At 26.4% G+C, this 23,170-nt stretch overlaps 1 protein-coding gene across 3 annotated transcripts in view; it reads left to right on the forward strand.

The window, feature by feature from the left end:
- The window catches only part of LOC107438397 (uncharacterized), a 36,191-nt gene that overhangs the window by 7,021 nt on the left and 6,000 nt on the right, over window positions 1–23,170 (forward strand). Inside the window, exons 4-15 of one of the 3 annotated variants that reach the window (XM_087159016.1) lie at window positions 1,227–1,289; window positions 3,399–3,458; window positions 4,761–4,826; window positions 6,684–6,740; window positions 6,821–6,862; window positions 7,537–7,575; window positions 10,198–10,307; window positions 12,557–12,684; window positions 13,955–14,039; window positions 20,866–20,960; window positions 21,497–21,634; window positions 23,006–23,141. In XM_087159016.1, coding sequence (XP_087015142.1) covers window positions 1,227–1,289; window positions 3,399–3,458; window positions 4,761–4,826; window positions 6,684–6,740; window positions 6,821–6,862; window positions 7,537–7,575; window positions 10,198–10,307; window positions 12,557–12,684; window positions 13,955–14,039; window positions 20,866–20,960; window positions 21,497–21,634; window positions 23,006–23,141 — 1,019 coding nt within the window. The remainder of the gene's footprint in view (window positions 1–1,226; window positions 1,290–3,398; window positions 3,459–4,760; window positions 4,827–6,683; window positions 6,741–6,820; window positions 6,863–7,536; window positions 7,576–10,197; window positions 10,308–12,556; window positions 12,685–13,954; window positions 14,040–20,865; window positions 20,961–21,496; window positions 21,635–23,005; window positions 23,142–23,170) is intronic. The other 2 variants (XM_087159017.1, XM_087159018.1) reach the window with 2 other exon arrangements.

Below are 23,170 nucleotides of genomic sequence, written 5' to 3' on the forward strand. Positions count from 1 at the left end.
CCAAATATTTACTCTTAATTCAGAAATACTTATTTATATAAACACATTGTTATTCTATCCATTGCCAACAAAATTTTTTACTTCTGTTCTAAGCATAATACTAGTTTTAGGCAATTTTTTTTGCTAAGTAATAAACGCCAAGAGAACTGTAAAATCTAAGTAAAATAATTAATAAAAATAAAAGAATGTGAATATAACTTGTTTTGACTCTAAAACTTACCTATTGCAACACTTCACTAGAAGACTCTTCCCTAGAGCCTTATATCACTAAAGAGTGAATATAATTTTTTACGAAAAAAAAAATATTATTGATTAATTTATTGAAGAAATGTACAAAGATTATCAATTCAAAAATGGGATTCTTGTTTCCACATGAGGCTGCAATGTACTCTTTAATTCTCAATAAGAAAAAATACTCAATATTTCAGTATCGTTTTGATCATAGATTACGGTTAGGATCACCTTGAATAAGAATAGGTGGTTCTGTCACTCTATTCATTCATATACCTGTTTTTGAAATAGTTTTCTTAGAAATAAAAAATCCAAAATAAAACTTTGATAGCTACATTGGAAAGAATGGACTGGTTCATTCTTCCTAATGGGAGTTAAAATAACATTGCATTGATTTGATGGAATAGTAAATGAGCCTTAATATGTTGGTCATTATAATGGAAGGGTCATCAGGGGTCTGTCCAGGCCAAATTTACTACCGTTTAGCGGTACCTTCACAAATTCAACTCTAGGAAAAAATGGTTGTTTCACAAAATACTTTTTCTTAAAATTTCATTTTTGTATCCCGTAAGAAATGATAAATCAATATTTTTGTGTTGATTTTTTAATATAATTTTTAATTTTCACAAATTATATCTAAATTTTCATAAAATAGGTACCTCTCAGAAAAATTTAGACAGACCCCAGATCATAGTAATGGTAATATAAACTGTTTCAAAAAATATCCTGCTTTTTTTGGAAAATAGTCCTGATTTATTGTTTTTGCCTACTGTTATGCTATTTACTTTTTTATATTTTATTGTGAATTCTTAACATTTTACTTGTGGTAGGTACAATAACTGAATAAGAATAGTAGTTTTTAAGAATATTAATGACTGTATTCAAAAGGTTAAGAATGGAAATAAGTAAAAAATTATTTACCTCTTACTTTATATTCTTGAGTGTTGTATGAATAACTTTCTAATGTATTTTTAAGACTTAACAAATTTTTGCAGATTCAGATGATGAAGATGTGGTTCGACCAAAAAAGAAACGAAAAACTGTATCTCATGAATCAGGTAGCAAACATTTTTTTAAAAATTGAAATGCAACAAATTAAATATATTTTTGAATACATATATTATTGAATATTTATATATCTTTTATATATGTAAAATGAAAAATGTATAGAAATAATGCGTATTGTTTATACTTGCTTTTTAAGTAGTATTTATCCATTATATTATCTACTTGCATGTTTGTGTATATACTATGCATGTACAGTGCGCAAAAAAGAAACAAAACATCCTGTATAATTTTTGATCTAATGACTGGATTTTCATGTACTAACTCCCAATATTAATGGTATAGAGGGTGTGATCTCAAATATGCTAGTTAAAGCAAACAATATTTTAATTTATGAAGTCAATTTAAAATAAATTTAAAATTGTTTAAATAAATTTAAAAATGTCTGCACAGAATTATAAATTTGTTCAGACAAAATAATGTGCATACAATAATAATTTTTTATAATAATTTATTGTTTTTTCTTATTTTATTCCAATAATAGCTGAAAAATTTTGAATTGTAATGTATATAAATTTTAACATCATCTAAAGGAATGTAATTTTATATGGAAAAATACCAAATTTGAATGAAATCGGTATAATAGTTATTGTGAAAGTGAATTTTAAAATGTCAGATATTTAAAATTCTGTTTCTCAGGCGCTATTAGATTGATTTCATTCAAACTTAGTATTTTTTCATAGAATGAGACATTCTTTCAAATGGTGTTAAAACTTGTGCACTTACAATTCAAAATTTTTCGTCTTATTTAATGAAATAACAAAAAATAATAAGCATTCACTAGAATAAATTTTTTTACATAATTATCTTAGGTAAACAAATTTTATAGTTTTGTGAAAACATTTTCCATTTCCTTAAAATGTTCTTTAGATATGGTGAAATATGCAAACAGTAAAATTAAGTTTAAAGGAGTTCAAATTTACGATTTCTTCTGAGCATTTGAAGATATGGTCCCAAGTGCTTTCTTAGGAGCATGTTTCCCAGATTACCCTGAGAAATATGGCCCTACTCCCTATACTTTGGGAGATCGGGAATCATAACATTGGGGGGAAAAAAATTTTTTTTTGTTGCATTTATACAAATAGTTGATCTTATTTGATTTGGGTGTAGATATTTTATATCTGAAGTTACTTTTGCCCCATAGCCTACAGATTTTTTTTTAAATAAATTTTTTTGTCCACTTTCTTTCGTTAATGTAACTGAGGGTTTGTGATAAATGTTGCATGGATTGCGTAAATGTTGCGACTCCTTAGAATCTTGCCACAACATATTTGCAACCCTATGTTATTTATAATATTTTGAAACGTGTACATTTCGACTAAAAATGTCCTTTAAAAAAAAGAGCTGTAGCTTGGAGAGAAACCGATAGCAGATTTGAAATCAGCTATAAGAAGGTATCTGAGATCTGTCAAAAAATATCCTGCAATAGAAAAAAAAATTATTTCCCACTGTAATTGATAAAAAAGGGTTTATATCGAGTAAATACGTTATTTTTTCGTAAATTGTTGCCCTGATTTTTTCTTTGGTCTATTACAAAGCCTGTGCTAGTATTCCTAGGAAAACTTTATTGCATATAGTAATGTTTTTTGGTAATCACTGTGAATTTTTCTAAATTTCTTATAATAAAAAAATTACTGATTTTTAATATTAAAAAGCAATAAAGTAAAATTATTTGGTTTAACAAAGAAATCTCAACTATAAATGTAAATCATATTTACAGAGAAAAACTTACTGACATGATTGTAAAATATATTTTAATTAAATTTTCTTTCAGATTATACTGAAACAATTTTCATTTTATGTCATGGAACAAAAATGAATGCAAAACAATCGTAAGGTTTTATAGTGGCAGCAGATGATTATAATTAACTTATACTCCAATTTAAATAATAAAAAATTTCATTTCATATTATTGTTTCTTTAATAATAAACTTAAATAATATACTAGCCTGGAGCCTTAATTTCCATAAACTCGCTTGGTCACATTGTCTGTTTAGAAATGCTTTACCTCTACTTATAGTCTTGTAAATATTAAATATAAAATTTATGAATTGTATTTTTTTTAAAGTTATTTTTACTTTTAACATCTTAATTTATTTCAGATTCAAATGATGAAGATAAAGAAGAAAGGGGCAGTGAGAATGAAGATGCCTCTGGAGATGGTAAAATTTATTTATTTATGATTTTTTTAAGTTAAGGTTTTCGACCCAACATAAACTTAAAAATCCCCAATAAAACCAGACTTGAATAGGTTTTTGGTGGTCTTATTAACCATAATCAAACTCTGCCCTAGGTTTAAATCAATTGTTATTTCTTGTTTGACTTTGAGCCCGCCTATAAAACTTATTGTATAACTTTAGTAATGGGAATTAGAAAACTAACTCAATACGGATTGTTTATTTTCTGGCATTTCTAAGTAAAATCTGTTCTATACATATCTTTTTTTTTCTGATAAAATCAAATAACTATAATGAATATAAATAAATAAGCATTATTATGTTGGAATCCAAAATGTTTGCTGGTTTTATTTTAATAAGATAATGAATCTGTAACTTAAATATTAATTGTACAAAAAACATTATTTTACAAATTTCATAAACAATGGAAAACAGCCAAATGAAGAGAGCATATTTCTCTGACCAACGCAGTGTTCCGATTATAAATTCCAATAACTGACTTCAGTTCAGCTATTTCTGCTTGTTGCTGAATTGAAGACTGATATCATTGAAACCGTAGATAATATGGATGCTACTGTGCACTATGTATTTGTAAATGGTATGCAACATCATGTATTCTAATCTATATTGGTGAATATATTGACTGTTAAGAGTAGTGTTTTTACTTTAGTACAACAAAATTTTCCCCCTCTCCTTTTATATAATCCATTTTTTTCACACCTGGGTTGGACAAAAAGTGAGTGAGTATATAAATATTATATGTATTTAGAGGTCCTGATATAAATGTACCAAAAAATACTAAACGAGCTCCCATGTTCGATTAAGCCTCCACCCATAGTTTCAAAGGGTTTAAAAGATTTCATAGACATAGTTTCAAAAGATTTAAAAAACCAACAACATTATTCATATTAAGATGAATGATTCTTTTTTTAAAAAAATTAACAGGAGTATCTGCAGAATTTAAGAAATTAAATATCGCAATTAAAAACTTAAAATTGCAATTTCGATTTATTAAATTTTAATAAAAAAATTCAAGAGATTTTAAAAAGCAAATGTGATTCATATTCACGGGTTTATATAATCACACATCACGATTCGTAATCGCACGACTTAAAAATCCAATATCACAAATTGTGTTTAGTGTGTTTTTAAAATTGAATATTACGATTCATATTCACATGATTTTAATATCAAATATCGATTTATGTACATAGCTTTTTATGTGGTATTTAAAAAAAAAATTTGTTCTCAAGCTATATAAATAAATTCTTTTGTTCTTTTCTTTAGAATCGATAAAGAAGAAAAAAAGGAAAAGAAAGTTTAGTGGTGACAGTCAGAATGATTCTGATCATGGTATGAAAGAATTACTGTATTTTTATTATATTTTTACAATTTTATTTGCCATTTTATCTTAGTGTTTAAGTTAATTTTTTGTTGTTTTTTTTTTTAAGAAAAATTTGTTACATTATTAAATTTCTCTCTTATAAAAAGTTGAGTTTTTTTGCATGCATTTAAGATAATTAGGTATCTTTACAGAGCTTGTTTTATTTAGGTTATAGAAACTGTAAAAGAAAATAAATTTTGTCAAACCCATTAAAATCTGAGCTTAATTTATTTTATAACAACTATTAAATGTCATGAAGTCATCTAGAAATTTCTAAAAAAAAAATTCTAAAGCTTTCCAGTAAGTGTGGTGGTTAGAGTCTTCACTTTACTTGCCACTGCTAGGACCCGGGTTTGAGTCTCCTTGTTAAAGACTCGGATTTTATTGAATTGTACTTTCTTCCTTTGTGTCTTAGTGATTTGTTCTTAGTAGTTTCTGAACCATGAAGGTCCTCAGATGGTTAGGCAGCTAGAGAGAGTGGTGTCAAGTTTGAGTTATTACTATCACCCTGGTGCCCTCCTATATAAATATTGGTATAGTGCATGCATGTGCCAGTATGGTCTCCAGATTGTTGGCAATAGTGTAGCCACTTTAGCAAGCGCCACTTTCATTTAACAACCAAATAAATATGGTATGAATGAAACCAATTTATGAATAAAAGATGAAATAAAAATACCAAAAATTCTCAAATATTATATCTGAGCTGTGGTGACTCAGGGGATAGAACGCTTCCCTTCCAATGAGTTTAACCAGGTTCGAATCCCAACTATGGCTGGTTGATACAAATTCTGCTCCTGTCTCGCTCTGACCACATAAATGTCTTAGTTACAGATCTTGGGTCCCTTGCCGTTAGGCTAACCCTGAGAGGTTTTGCTGGTTTCTCTCTCCATGTAATGCAAATGCGGATTAGTTCCATTAAAAAAGTCCTCCATGAAGACAATTTCACCCAATACTTGATCCAGGAGTTCCCTTGTCTTCTGAATTGGGTTTAAAATTACGAAGCTACGGAGTTGAATATTAGTACTCGTAAACTTAAAAGTAAGTCGGCTGTTCAACGACTGCGATAAAAATAAATGAAATATATCTCTTAATCCAATGAAACAAAGCTTTTCCTTTTGGAATGTTTTGTGCTATTGGATGACAATGTCATAAAGAGCATAGGTTCCCTATGTGGGAGTTGATTCCCCCCCCCCCCGAATGGGGAAGACTTTAGGGGGAACTAGCATGATTATAGCTATTATAGGGATGTTAGAATGTCTTTAAATTATGGATGAAATTAGTATCGAGTATGTTTTAAAGTTCTTACATTTTTTGGTTTGATATTTAAGTTTGTATTGTTTTTTTCTTAAATATTTAATTTTTTAATTGAAACTTTGAAAGTGATATATTGAATTTATTTGTATGCAACCACATAAAAATTTTGTTTAATATATCAGTTATTTTCAATTGCTAAAAGTTGTGATTATAAATTTGTACCACAAAAAAAAAGAAAATGTAAAAAGTTTAAAACGTTTTTAATAAACATTTATTATTGTTTTTTTTAATTTTATTTATTTTTAATTTTTTTGTAAAGAGGTGTTTGGAATTTTTTGACTTGTAAAGTGGATGAACCTAAAAACGTTGGGGACTTATGATTTAAAGTTTCTTAAGAAACAAAAAAAAAAGCATTTTAGAATACAAAAACCAAAAGTAGCGTAGGCAGAGCTAATTAAAAGAGCATTCTTTGCTAATTAAAAATATTCAAATACATTGTTTCTTAATTTGAAAACATTAAAAATGACATTTTTTTTAAACTTTTGTATAAGCAATATCACTTAATTTTTCAGATTCCAATTTAGAATCTAAAAAAAAGAAGAGATTGATTATCGATGATTCTGATGGAGGTTGGTAAAAATAATTTTTCATTGTCTTTTATTTTATTTACTGTGGTTTGAATCATAAGTAAAAACAAAATTCTTCTTAGATTCAGGAGAAGATCGTCCACGTCAACTTGATTCCGATGCTGGTTAGTTTGTTTTCTTATTATAGGCAATTAAAAATGAAATCTGGCTTTTATATTATCTGATAACAATGGTTGCTATTATTTACATAAAAAGTATCAAAAGTTGGTTTAATTTTCCAAAATTTTTCAAAAACAAAATAGTCACAAAATTATTATGCATGTTAAATATATTCAATCTCATGGTACTTATATACTGAAGCCTGTCATTATGGTCATTGTTATACCCATCACTATCAAATGTTTAAAACATAGTAAATTTATAAATAAATACATACAAATGGATAAATGATAGTATCTAAATAGTAGTACATAAATCTATAATCATGTAAATTTTAATCAGAAAAAAACAAAATTTCTCTTTGTATCTATATTTTCTAGTCATGGTTTCTTATTAACGGTGATAAACAATTAACACTAATACTCCAAGAGTGCAAAAGATCAGAATATTCAAATATTTTTCATAAAAATGTTTTTTTTTTTAAATTTTAAACTTTAATTTTTTTTAAAATCTTATCCTGCCTTTTTGCTGAGTCTTGGGAAATGTTTTATGGAGCACTAATACTTTTCTTCATGAAGCATTGTTTAAAAATTTCTGTTCTACGCTATCCATTCTTTTTTTTTTTTTTTTTTTTTTCACTGCAAATTAATTTCTAAGTGGATGTTATTTTAAATTTCAGAAGGAATGGATGTTGATAATGAAATGGGATCACCAAAAGGTAAGCAATTTTTTATTTACTTTATGTAAAATCAGTTATTTGAATTCTCTTATCAATCATGCATTTTATTTTTTACATTTTACTATGCTTGTAGATCTTGAAATTATTTTCATATAAGGACATATTGTTCATAGTATTGAACACTTATCTAATTTTCTTATATAACACTGTAGTTAAAGTTATATGTTTTAAATTTGTAGAAATACAGATGATCTAGTCATAAAGTGGAGAATAATGTATATAGAAACTAAATGCTATAATTTTTTATGTTATAACTAGGACTGGGCGATATTAGAAATTATATATCGTGATATATCGTCAGTTTTGCATCGCGATATAGCGATGTATCGCGATATAGTATTTTTGAATTTCATTTACTTTAAGGCACAGAAAGTCAGATTTCTATCAAGACTTCATACGCATATTGATTTAAATCAATTTATAAATTTGAAAATATATATGTTTTGCTAAAGAAAGATATTAAATAAATTGACTAAGATGTACAAATCTTACTTAAAATATTTATTGAAAAAATGTGTGTAGATACAGAATGAAATATTTGCACTTCTTTATCGTTTATAAGGTATAAGCAGTCTTAATTTAAGTTAACCCCTAAAACAGCCTTAATGAAAAAAAATATTGTTATTAAACAAAAGCTGATTTTAAAATTTCAAAATATATTTTAATTAAAATAAAAGTTAGATTGACTAAAAGCCGAAGTTTAAAATTAAAAATGTTCGAATTTTAAACTAAAAAGTAAACATAAGACTTGTAATAATTTCTTAAAATTTTCGTTCTCTGAAAGATTTCTCAGTTTAAAAATAAAAAGGGAATTTTATAAAGATATCTAGCTGAAATTATTGAAGGAAAATTTAAAAAATTAAAAAGAAAGTTTGTTAAGAAATTCATTATACACTTAAAACAAACTGTTAAAAATATTTTTTTTTTTTTTTTTTTAAAAAAAGAAACTTTTTTTAACAAATCAATATTTGCTTGTACTATTATGCGTAAATAATTACAGAATTATTAAGTTCGATCGTAATGTTCAAATTCTTAATGAAGAAGTAAACACAAGTTTTGTTATATTTTCTAAAAATGATCACGCAAATAACAAAAGATTTCTTAGTTTAAAAATAAAAATAAATAAAAGTCAAATTTATCAATATGTTTACCTAACAGCATAGGAACAAAATTTAAAAAATAAGTTCGTTAAAAAATTATTTGTATGCTTAAAACAAAGAGCTAAATAAATTTTAGAAAAAAAATGCTTCTTAAACACTATTTTTATTATTATTTAATATAAATAATTAAATTAAATTAAATAATGAACGAACGAAAAACAAAGTAAGGCAAAGTTTCTTAATTAAATTCTTAAAAATAAAAACAAAAGAATTGTGATATTCGGTAATATATTTAGCTAATTAACTAATAATATAAAACGAAAATTTAAAAAAAATAATGATTTTACTCTCTAATAAAACGAAGTGGTAATTGATAAAAAAAAAAAAAAAAGAAATGAATAAAATTCGCAAGCTTTTCAAATTCTTTTGAACAAATAAAGTTTATTGACTTATGTCCAAAAAATAAGTTTTGTTTTAACTTTATTTCTAAAAATAAAAACAACTCAAGATTTATAAATTTAAAATCAGTAATAGAAGCCCATTAAATTATTAGAAGTTTTATCCGAAAGGTTTTTAATAAATTAAAAGAAAGTAAAAAAATAACCTAACAAATTTATTTACTTTGTAATTTAATTCCTTATGGGTGCCTTAAATTAGATTTCCGATAATTTTCACATTTAAAAATATAAAAAAAGTTTTGTCCGAAAATAAATAAAAAACTTACCTAATTAATGAAGAAACTTTTCTTTATAAATTCTTTTCAATAATAGATTGCGTTCAGAACAAGGTTACGACGGCGATCACGAAGTTAATCCCATTGAAAATAATTTACAAGAAACGATTTCAAATCGCGAAGGTGCGAAAACGAACATGTGATATAACGATATAAGGTCTCAAAAGTGATTCTGATTCTACCGCTCATCAGTCAAGGCCGTCTCAACATAACGAAACAATATCGTCTTCCACAGCGCGAGTTGGCATCGGAACGTAAGAGAAAGTCCTTGCGTTTATCGCTATATCGTCTTCTTCACTCGACGGCTTAAATCAGATTTCTGATGCATCGCTTGGAATGAAAGTTGCTGTATCGGTTTGCCGATATAGGCGTTAAATCGATATGTCGCGATATATCGATTTATAGCCCAGTCCTAGTTATAACACATTTTCTACAGTTAGAAAAACTTATATGAAACTAAGTATAATGTTTAATTTGTTGTTACATATGACTTTATTGGAAATATTAATCCATATACAATGTTCAGCTTTAAGTGGACATAAGCAAATAATGTTTAATTTAATTGCTCATTAATTTGTAAAGATTGTAATGTTAATGTCTTTTCACAAAATTTTGTAAAATTGCTAAATCTAACGTTTGTAGCATACTAAAAGGTATCTTCATGTTCCTTTTTCTGAATAACACATTTGTGTGTGGGTTTTAAAAAATTGTTAAATTTAATATTTCAATCTTTAAAGAAAGGATCTTGAGATACATATTATTTTACAGCAACTGCTGAAGCTCTTTTTGGCGAGGATCTTGATATTAGTTCTGATGAAGAAAACAAAGAAAAAGAAGCTCCCAATGGTGATATTGCTACTACGCTCCATGATATACAAGTGAGTAAAACCTCATTTATCGTTCACAAGAAATTTGCTGAAAATCAGGACGTTAAAAATCTAAAAATTTACACTTTGCTTCATAGAATTATCAGTCTACAAAATAATGGGTGAGTGAAAAGTTTACATGGATGAAATTTTTTTCTCCAATGTATAGTATTAATGAAAGCATATGAATGTACCTATTATAAATCTGAGGTTCGAATTTCGCTTTTTCACCAAAAACAAATTCAAATTAAAAGCGGTATAAAACCCCATTTTAAAGATACACTTAAAAAATAAATATTTTATGTTTTAATTTTTTTTTACTTTTTACTGAAGATTAAAAGTTTTAAAGTTTCTAAGTCTTCATAAATAATAAACTTTTCTGTGGAATGGAATAAAATAATTTTGCAATTTAAACAATGTTTTAAAAATTAAAACATAAAGAATGGGGGAAAGGGGTCACCAGTATTTTTAAAAAAATCAATGCAAATGATCTGTGATATTGAGCAGACAATAATTTCTCTATCTCTCTGTTCATTTAATTAACATGCATATTTATAGGTATTCCATCTATTAATAGACATCTATAAAGAGTTCCATTTGTAGAATCAAGGCTTTTAATTATATAAAACTAATCAAGTACTTACCTCAGGAAAAAGCAGTTGTGTAATATGATAATCACAATTATTTTATCGTTCTGGTGTTAATAAAGAAGTGATTTTTTTTTTCTTTTCAAAGTTTGGGTTAATTTTATAGTCCCAAGCTATTCTGTGTTACTCTTCTCATTTTTTTCCACTATGGAAAATTATGCATCCTAACTTTACTTTTGAGTCTCAGCTACGATTTTTGGCGCATTTCATGTGCTCTGGTGTGTAAGTGAAATTGTTCATCAGAGTAAATGCTGAACATGGTTATTAGCAAAGAAAAAAGAAAATTCCTACCCTGCCTGCTTGCCCTTTGAACCCAATAAATGCCCCCTCTTTGCCTCTCTGTGAAAATAAGCTGCCATCCCTGAAAAACACTTCTTTTTCTATTCATATTCCATTTTGTAAAACATTAATTCACTTTTTTAATAATAATTACACTCTAGTAAAATTATCTGTATTTATAGTTTTAATTCTCTTATTACTATTGCAAATATTTACTTTGTTAGGATCATTCTCAACTGGTTAAATTTTTATGAGTATCTTTCTGGGGGAGGTATTAATAAATTTTATAAGTGATTTTAAATTGTAAAACTATTTTTCAAACGAGTACCTTTTTTTCAAAAAAATGTACCTATAAATACTAATTTTCTCATAATTTTCAGTTTTTATAGAAAAAAAAAGCTTGCAAGTTATTTATCAATTAATCCTTTTTGGTAGTTTTCTTTTTTGAAGTAAAAGAATGTGCACAGAGATTGCCTTTTATTAGTTTTATAAACTACAAATTTTCCTTTTATTTTGATTGTAAGAGAGAATTACTTTTTGAAATACACACATAAAATAGCATAAGAGGGTAATTTAAAATTTTTGAGGATAAAATAAAAATTCAGTTATTACATAGTATTACACATTTTGATAAGTTTTTAGGGTGTAAAGTGAGTGCCCTGCTCTTTTTTATTCCTAGGGAGTACTTTGAAAATCATATATATCTACTCCATACAGTATTTTAACGATTTTTTGTTAAAATTTTGGGGGGAACATAACCAATATTTCGTGTTATCCGATTTAATGTTTACATACCTAACCATAATTGTAAGTGTAAAAAATATATGCCTGATTGAAATTTTCGCTGTAATTTGCCAGCTCTGCTGAAAATGGTTCTTATCATTAATAGTTTTAATTTCTAATCTGACATTAATGTAAATGGAATATGAAAGCAAAGTTTAAATATTTTCAGCACCAGTGTGTATGCATATGCAGCGGTGTATGAAAAAATGTAGAAATCATAACTTAAAGTTTAAAAATCTTAGAAGTTCCAGCAATTAAATTTTAATGAAATGAAATTTGTCTATTTTTTTAATATATGGTTATATTGTCTTATATCTTATGAGCTATAAGATGAGATGGTTAAAATAAACATGTATCTATTTTTTAAAGTATCTTATGTGTTAAATTTATTGCCTAATTTCACCAAAGTTTATATGAAGAAAATAGTGCTAAAATGTTATTTACAAAATTGTAGGAACTATAAATATTTGTGTTATTTTTTAATTTTTTTATGGACTATTATTATGAAATCTATTTTATTCATGAAGTGTTTAATACCTAATCTGGAACTAGGATCAAGAAGAACAAGAGGAACCTGTACCAGAAACAAAAATTGAATTGGAAATTCCCAGAATTGCAACAAATCTAGGCAAAGAGGTTCATTTTGTGAAATTGCCAAATTTTCTTAGTGTCGATACTAGGTAAATAGCTTTGAATAAATTCTTCCTCTGAATTTTTCATTTGGAAAATAATTGATTGTACATGATTTAAGAAATAATTTTTGGGAAAATTGAAGGATAAAATTGAATTTGAATTTTATTTTCAAACTATTAAGTGAAAAAATGTAAGAGTGTCTGAAAATAGAATAAAATTCTATTAAAACTGGATAGGGTACTTAGTTTCTTGTAACATATTATGGAATATTGTTTTTGAATAAATAATAATCCTTTGTAGATGTTAGGTAGATGTTAGGAAGCATTTGAATTTTTCTGTTGCTGTGTCTGAAATTATTTTGAAAAAGTAATTGAAATAAAACATCTAAAAAATTCCTTATTTTTGAGTAAATCTATAGTTCAGTTATACCTTGTAAAGCTTTAAATTTGAAAGCAAAAATTAAAGTTTTAAGTATTCCAAACATCAACAATGCAATAAACACTTTAAAATTCTGCAGACTCAGGCATTTGATCAAAAAAATCATTTGATTGATTTGAACTAAAATGAGTATCAATGTTAGACTTAATTTTAACAAGTAAATCAATCATCAATAACATATTAGTCTAAAGTAGTTAATATTGTCTAAAATATTCTAACAAAAAATTTAATTTTCAATACATATTTTCAATATTTTTCTACACATATAAGACGTTAAATTTCCATAGATATTTCAAACTCGAAAGAAAAATAACTGATTTGATTCATAATAAGGAAAATAATCACATTATTTTTATTTAAAAAAGGAAAAAACTGACTTTTTCTACATTTTGATCATTCAAGCTTGTATATCACTGTAACTGATAAAAATATAGTTAGGATAAAAATTTATATAATTTATATTGGCATTGCTATGTTAGCAATCTGCAAATGATGTGAGTTCTCCTCGCTCGGATTGCATATATCCGTGCAACTGGACACCAGAGTTGTTGTTGGTTCTTCATTCATTAATTTGTTAAACTCTTTCATTATGCTTGATGCTATGTTGATTACAAGCTAGTGGTTATGTTTATTTGGATGATTTTGATTCCTGATAAATAGATTTGTTTTAGTAAGCTCTACCAGAAATTATGTCTTCATTTACAATTTTAATACATTATCATAATTAACCTGTTTGTTACAAAAACATATTTTTCTTACAATAATAGTTACTACTCAATTTTCTTTCTTAAAATTAGAATATGTAATGTGATGTATTTAAAAAAATTTCATAATTTCTGGTTTAAGTAAAAAATATATGTATATTTAATGTTTTTCTAGACCATATGATCCTCAGTGGTATGAAGATGAAGTTGATGAGGATGAGGTATTAGATGAAGAAGGTCGAGCTCGATTAAAACTTAAGGTTTGTATTTCTTTTCTTTCCATGCAAAAAAAAATAATCTTTTTTTATCTTTGTTGAACTGTTGACAAAGAATGTAAACAAAAATAATTTGTCTTCTTTTGATATTCTTTGTTGTTATTATTATTTTTTTTTAAATTGTTTGTTTTTCAAGTAAAGAAATTGATGAGAAAACAAATCAACAATTTTATGTAACATTGCTTAAAGTCTATTTCTGTGAATAAGAGGTGGATGAGCAAAAGAATTAGGATAAAACAGTGTATGAATCCATGGATTTTTTTTCTTTTTGTTTCATAACACTGTGGAACGAAATTTTTGTAGCATTTATGTATACCAGGGCCGTAACTACGCCGGGGCACCGCCCCGGGGCCCCGACGGTCAAGGGGGCCCCATATGAAGGGACCACGCGAAATTTTTTAAAATGGTATATATATATATATATATGAAAGAGATTGTGCGAAGATTTGCTAAAATCTTCTTTTTCGTAGTTACATATCGACTTTAACATAGGGTGAAAGACTTTTTCCGAGAATTATATCCCTTCCTCAAAAGAACAAAAACGCTTCACAGAAAAGAGGAAACGCATTTTTGAAGCTATACCACTAATAAGAAACTTTATGTTGTTCTGAAATTAACTTGAATGGGCAAATAAGGTGCCTTTTGAAATTTGGGAAAGTAAAGTGAAAGAAAGTGGAAAAATATCTTTAGTTTCACTCTATTTTTTGAGAATCGAAAACTTTATTTTGTTTCAAAATTGTAAAGGAGTGATTCACCCATTCAAAAATTTAGACATTCTCAAAAGTAAGTTCCAGTAGAATTAGTAAATTCAGAAAGAGAAAAAAGCTATTATTTTCAACATTTAAGTTATTTTCTAAATAGAAAACTTAATTTTCCTCCAAATAAAAAAGAGAAATCTGCTTAAATTTTTTTTTAAGGAAAAGCAAATTTAAAGATATTTTCCAAGTAGAAAATTTTATTTTCCTCTTAAATTAAAACGAGGGAGCTAAGAAAGTACTTTGCTTCTTCTGTAATTCAGATATTCACTAAAATAAAGTAAAATTAGTATTTATCTCATTTTTTTTTACTTTTAAGCTATTTTTCAAGTAGCAATCTTTATTTTCCTCGTAAATTTAATTGATGAGCGTCATTCCTTGTGAAACATTGACATTCACTACAATAAAGTAATTTTTGCTTATAAAATAGAATTAGCAATTTCAGAAAAAGAAACTACTATTTTTTTTCACCTTTTGACGCTATTTTTCAAATAAAAAAATAAAATAAAACTCCCCCCCCCCCTACCGAGACAAATATGTCTGTTTTGTTTGAATTTTCTTCTACATATGACAATTTCTAATTTATTGAGGAAAAATTTTAAAATTTAAATTTAACCAAAAGAAGAGCTCAGCATAAAAAAACAAAACAAGTGTTTAGGAAACTAAAATAATTGCCTCTCTTTTCCCCTTCCCTGGTGTAATAAAATGCATCTTTCACTGACATATATTTTAAAGCATTCCTTGACTCTCAACACCTTCAGATCACCAACCGAGACAGTTATCTGACCCCTCAAAATATAGCCATCTCCTTTTACACCATGGGAAAATGTCCTTCCTTTGACTTCTTTAAATTGCCCTGGGCTTTACGACCCTAGGCTTTTTGTCCTTTTATAAAATATCATATATTTCCAGAACCATGCATTTGTCGGTTAGTCACAGTTGTCTTAAACAAGCAATTATCTAGATGTTCTAGGAAAGCAGATGCAAGCTTTTAAGGGATCGAAGGGGATTACTTTTGTTGACATATTTTTTCTGAAAGAAACGCGGGAATCACTCTCTGTTAAACTTCAATTTTTAGCTCCTTTAATTGCTTTATTTAAATTAACTATTTTTAATTCAAATATAGATTTTTTGTTAACTTTTATTTTGCTCATTCTTTCAAATTAAAATTTAACTTTAATTGATACTAATTAAAATTATTTGCAACTTTTTTTTAAATATAAATGTCATTACTTTGAATTACAACAAAACGAAAAGGAAATTGATTTCTAAGGAGGTAAGCAATTGTTTACATTAAATTATTTAATACATTCAAAACTGCGTATTAATGTACTGTTGGAATTGCTTTTTTTATATTCCTATGTCAAATTGCTTTTATGTAGTACATTTTGTTCTTATTTTATATCTTTAAAATTAAGACCATTAAATTTTTAAAATTGGATATTCGATTTTTTATGCTTTTTAACAATTTTGTTTTCATTCAAAATTGAAAAGCAAACTTTGATTTTTTTAAAAAAAATCATATTTAATTTAATTAAAAAATCGCATTTAATTTAATAAAACGCTATAAACATTGTTTCGTTGAGAATAACTGAAAGTATGTCATCATTTAAAGTATTTTGGTTTAAATAAACCATTGTTTTTCAATCAATTAAAAAAAATTCTTCGAAGAAAATTTTTTATTAGGTTGTTTCGATAAATCTTTCGACTTTTATGAGAGACTTTTGTCGATTCTTTAAGATCAGCATTATCTACATTGCGTTGAAATTAAACTAATTTCAAAGGAGATAAACACCAAAACCATTGCACATTTATTCTGTCTTATTTATTTGACTATCTCTGTTGTTTTTACAACACTAATTTATATAAACAAAAGTAACTTTTATTCTAACACAAAAAATTATCCTTAACTTAAACTTTAAATATTAAAATAACGAAGAAATATATTTGATATAAACGTTTAACTAAAATATTATTATTAAAAACTGCTTTAATTAGAAAAAAAATCATATTTTCAAAAATGGCACAATTTGTTTCCATAACATTTGAGGAAGGAGGTAGTGTTGAGCGCACTTAATATAGTGTTTTTTTTTAAATAAAACTGTTATAGGATCATCAAAGTAATTATCTTGTGATAATAACTTTCTGAGAACTTTTTTCATGCATTACATCTCAGTTTATAGTATACATTTTTGAAAATTTTAATACTGAAACTATAAATATTGCTGATGTAGGAAAGAAATTTATCCGACCATCAGAATTACATTTAATCATTTCTTTAAAATGTGTGAACATTTCTGTTTATCAATGAACTACTTTATTTTCCGTTTTCAATATTGGAACAAGATGTGTAAAACATTACACTTAAGATTCTAGTTTTGAGACTTATTTTTTTTTCCATTGTGAATATGATTTTCACTGCAACCAATGTTTAAGATATTCATTGAAATATTTTCAAAGCTATTGTATTTTTCAATATAGAAATCCAAATCAGATAAAATTCATTGTCATTACAAACCATTAAAAAGGTTTTCTTCTTATTTTTGTTTTGGAAAAATAAGAAAAAAACTTTTTGGAATATTAAAAAATATTAGTTTCTTATCATAATTTTTTTTATCATATCTAATTACATGCCATCATAAATACATATATTTATTTGCCATTTTGTCTGTTCAGAAGTTTCGATATGCAAAATATTCATGAATGAATTCTGCTCTAAATATTACTATATTTTTAGGACCCTGTACAACAAGTACAATTTTTACTTGAACTTATTTATCTTACATTGCTGTGCTATACAGACAAATGAGGTAGTATTTCGTCTGTATTTTAAATCACTGAACCAAATAAAACAAAACACGGAACAACAGTGCTTATATTTGAAAAGTTGAAATGTTTCTTTTTTTTCATGTGTGTGTACAAAAGTACTGTCTTTGAAATGCCCTTATTATGAAGAAGACCATTATAACTTCAAAACTATTTATCCTATCAGCCTGAATTACATCTCATTTAATTATGTATCAAAACTTTGATCGAAAATCTTTCCTTACGAGATCTACTACTTACTTCTAGAAATGTCTACAAGCTTTTCTTGAAACATTTGAAATGTAAATTAATTTGCATTACATCACAAAAGTTAATTTTTTAATTCGATAAAAAAAAATTTATCAAGCAATTTTACATAAATATATCAATAAATAATCGTCAAAATGACAAGGGATTTAAAAGCCATTTAAATCTATCTAGCTTGTTATGTATGATGGAATGCATGTGAACTTAAATTATGTAATGAAAAAATCTTTTAACTTATTAATTAAAGATGATAGAAATTCATGATACGTTATTGAAACAACCAAAAATAAATTATAAAAATTTTATTTCCTAGTAGTCATATGTTTAAAATCTTGGATACAATAAATTAGATGACAAGAATATGTAAAAAGCGGAAATGCGTAAAAATGTCTTAATATGCAGACAAAACCTTAAAATACAAACTCAGAATATTTTTCTAAAAACACAGTTAGTTCGTTTCTCAAAATGTAAGAAATCTTGGTCAAATCAAGATATTTTGTTTCTTCTTTCTTTTCCTCATTTTATTAATGACTTAAAATTAATATATCCTACCCCTTAACATTTGAAAGAAAATTCTAACGTAACTATACTATACTATATCATAAAAATTTCTTGTTTCACTTATTCCTAGTATTCTAATGTAACACTTGAAAAAAAATGACTTTTACACTTGGAAGTTCTGAAACTTTATTTTATATCTAAAATGACCGACCTATATGATGATAAACGACTGGTGTAGGAGGAAAAGAAAGTCTAAAATATAAATAGTTGTTAAACATCTCTTTTAAATGTAATTGCTTATCTATAAAATGTGTATGAGATAATTAATTGTTCGCCCATTTGAACTAAAATTGAAAGAAATTTTTGTATGAAGATCTCACTGAATTAAGAAATTAACGAAGAAGTTAATGACTTTGAGTATTTACATTCAGATTACTACAATAAAATTTGAAATAAGAAAAGAAAAAAAAATATTAAAAATTGTCAGTTACTAACAAAAATCACTATAATGGATTAAGGATGTATGTGTGACAGTGTGTAGAGATTATACTTGTTGTTGTTATACTTTTTCAAAATTGAAACTTATAAAAAATTATTTAAGAAGTCCGATGGGACAGGATCGATTGAATGGACTTGCTCTACTGTCTATTGAAAACGAAAAAACACGAAATATTGATTTCAGCGATATAATTGATGAATTTGCGGCAACAAAGGCCAGGAGAAATAAATTTTAAGTTTTGAAATTTTTTATTTCAGATTTTAGAAATCTTTAGAAAGATTTATGTTCAGTAATTTTAAAATTGCTATAATTTATTATTTAATTTTTATTAATTAATAATAGATTAGCAAATTTAGTGGACTGTGTTTCCAATTATGGATGGATTTATATTTTGCACTAATAATTATAAATATAAATTTTATGACTTTTTTTTATTTTATAAATTTTTTTTTCTTTTCACCTTTTTTAAAAAATTTTATTACTATGAAATCTATTTTACAATTTACTTTAAATATTTTTCAAAAACTGAAACTAATCTAAAATTTTAAATAAGAAATCTTTATTCTAGACATTTATTTTAATGCAAACTGATGTATAATCAACAAACTTAAGTGTAAAAATCTATCTACCAAACTAGAAGCATTAAATACATTTAAAATCTGTATTTAGTATGTGTTTTGTAATTATTTTTAGATGTCTTATTTGTGTTTTGTAATTAAAAATTAATTTTTTTAAATATAACATTTTACATTCTAGTGTTAAATTTACAACTTGCAATATTTTGTAATCCCATTTCTATGTGAACAAGTGACTTATTTTCATAAAGATATTAATCAACATGATACATAAGTAGCTAAAATGACGATTAGAGATAGAGTACACAAAGTTTTAGAAAAGGGCCCCGGCAAAAATTTGAGCCCCAGGGCCCCTAAGGGTGAAGTTACGGCACTGATGTATACAATTACTAGATCTTACCTGATTAAGATGTGAGTATTTCAATTTAAAAACTAGTTTTGACTAAAAATCTGCAGATTTTTTTTCCAAACATTTTTTTTTCCAGTTTAGTTTATTCTTTGCCTGAATATACAAGTTTATAAGGAAAGTATAGGTTTATAGATATGCACATACACGTGTCTGCTCTTTTGAAAATAAAATTTTAGACAATAAAAAACATATGAGCTTCTCGTGAAATACTGTCGCCTGGTTGCCATTGGCAGCCAATAAATTTTGAGACTATACTTTTAACTTTTAAACTACGATCTCACATTTTTTCCTATTTTAATATTTGGAGAAAAAAATTCGGTCTGAGGATTAGCCACTAACGATAACTCCTTCTCCTTGTTTTCGCTTGTGTTTAAAACAAATTTAAAGAAAAAATCCTATTTTTCCTTGTCTTTGTTCCGTCATGTATTCCTCTAATTTCTGGTTTTGCGTTACGTGATTTGAAATTCATGAGTCATAATAGTTTTGTTTTTATAAATATTAGTATAGTATTAGTGTTATAAATGTTAGTATAAAATTATATTGTAATTTAAAATTATTTAGAAATCCATGGGTATAACTACAGGAAAATATATTAAAAAAACATGTGAATCCACAACAAAATCTGCACAAATCAAATGCACACGTCAGGAAGCTGTTTTTCAATTGCACAGTTCTAAATTCATTCGCTTAATAATATCCAATTAAATATATTAGTTTTAAAAAAAAACATATAGAAATCTATAACATTGGTGAAAATTGAAATGTTATAAATCGCCTCTCTTTTCAAAATTCATGAGTCATAATAGTTTTGCTTTAAAGACATTAGAATTTTTTTAATTATTTAGAAATCTAAAGGCATAACTGCTGAAAAAGTTATTAAGAAAAACTTGTGAATCCACGATCAAATCGGCATAAATGGCAAGCAGGGTGGGGCGCCTTTCAAAAAATGCATAAAGAAAACACTGCATTTATAATAAATTATGTTGTTATTGTGAAATAGGTGGAAAACACTATCAGGTGGCGGAAGGCGTACGATGATGATGGAAATATGACACCCGAAAGTAATGCTAGAATCATCAAGTGGTCTGATGGCAGGTATATATTAACTTTCCTCAATCTAAACTAAATCATTCCAGGCTCTGAAACATTTGATGTAATGTATTGGCATTATGATGGATAGTCATTAATGAAATAAAATAGTTAGACTATATTTTTTAAAAAAGAAAATTAAAACGGAAATAGATTTTAGTTTATTGCATTGAACATGCTAACTGATTATGGCAAAATATTTCACCATTAAAATGCTACTGCTATGGGCATGACAATATTTTTCTTCGTGAAAGTTAGTTGAGGTGTGTTGAGTTATTAGTTGTGGTGTATTGATATAACTATGAAGAAAAAAAGTCCTCATTGTGAAACAAGTTGAACAAAAGTTTATTACTCAAATGATAGGTTAAATAATAAATGTACTATGTGTAATTATTTATTGTTGTGTTTTAAATAGTTGCTTTATTATAATTATTTCTTTTAAACAGTGAAATTTTTTATTTTATGATTTAAATTGGATAAATAATTTACTTTATGCAAATTTTTTTTTAAAAAAGTAATAATTTGTCATATTTTTTTTTCAGTTTGTCACTACATTTAGGTTCTGAAATATTTGATATTTATAAACAGACCTTGATGTCTGGAGACCATAATCATATTTTTATACGTCAAGGAACTGGTTTACAAGGGCAAGCTGTCTTCCGGACAAAGCTAACATTCAGGTCAGATATTTTTTTAGGCAGAAATTTGAAACATCATCAAGTTAGATAGTACTGTATGTTTGTTGAGTTCTATAATTTACATTTAATTAAACATCATGAACCTACTTATTAATTAAACAAAACTTTAATTGTAATAAGGTAGAGATCTTCAACTCATGTCTCACTGAATAATCTTATTCAGTGTAAAACTAGTTCAATTATCGAGAATTGACAATCATTTTACATAATTACTGGCTTAGCAAGGCAAAATTCATGCTTTGTAGCTTTTTTTTAAAAAAAATCAGACTGTGTTGGATACTCAAAATTTTTTTTTGAAGTAATGAATATACTCTTAATGTAAAACTATTTGACATATGCTTTTTTATTTTTGTGGGGAAAATTTTTTTCTCCAAGTCTTGGCAGTCTTAAACAGAAGGTCCTCTGGAATTTGAAGTAAGACATCTATTTAAAAAATGTTTATACTTTTTGTGAACTGAGTGAAAAATAGCTTTGACTTCCACACTATTAAGACATAAATACTTTCAGTAGACTTTTGTTTCAAAGGTCATTAAAAAATCTTTTAAATAAGACTATTTTCTTAGACTTCGGCTATCAAAATATATTTGTGCTGGCAATGAACCACAAGGTATATATTTCTAAAAATACATTCTCAAGAGTAGTATCTAAAAAAGATCAAGACGTGTGGTGTACAATTGGCAAAATAAAAAAGAAGAAAAAAGAAACGGAACATCTTAAATAACTTTTTATCTAATGATCGGATTTTCATTAGAAAAAAAGATAATTCAATTTTTGATAATTATTTATTATTTTAATTAATTATTGTAGAAGAATTTCAATTTGTAAGGTATACCAGAACTCAAACTTAGTGCTTCAAATATGCTCATTAATTACTGCAGACAATATTTTAGGTTACAATTCTATTTTAAGTTACAATTGAAATGTAAAAAAGTACTTTCTCAGAATAAACATACCTTTTTTCCTGACCAGTTTGGATGCTTAACTCTTCAAATATGGGGTGGGGGGAGTAGCTGCAATCAGGAAAATATGGTCCCAATAGTTTGGTCGGGAGTGTTGGGAGTTTAAATTCTTTAATATTAATTTTCCTTTTTTCATATTTTGCTATATCTCGGAAATCTAACACAAAATAAAAAATTTCAACAAAATCGGTCAAATAAATTTTGAGAAATCAAATTTTAAATCTACCACTTTCTTTATGAAATATGCTTATTTTAGCCTCCCTACCTGCTTTTACTTTTTTGACATATAGTTTTGAACCACCTTGCATATATTTTTGTTGTGTGTTAAAATTAGTTTATTTATTTAAAATATTATAGTGTCCATTACTGACACGCAGCCTTTTGTTATTTTCAGACCTCATTCTACTGACAGTTTCACTCATCGTAAGATGACCCTCTCCCTTGCTGACAGAAATCAAAAGACTCAGAAAATCAGAGTGGTGCCCATCGTTGGAAAAGATCCTGAAGCTCATCGTTGGGAAATGATTAAGGTTAGTTCATTATCATTTTTAAGGTTCTC

Source organism: Parasteatoda tepidariorum, chromosome 3, assembly GCF_982258835.1.
Source record: "Parasteatoda tepidariorum strain Cologne lab strain chromosome 3, Ptep-v5.0, whole genome shotgun sequence".
In the NCBI taxonomy this organism is placed as follows: Eukaryota; Metazoa; Arthropoda; class Arachnida; order Araneae; family Theridiidae; genus Parasteatoda; species Parasteatoda tepidariorum.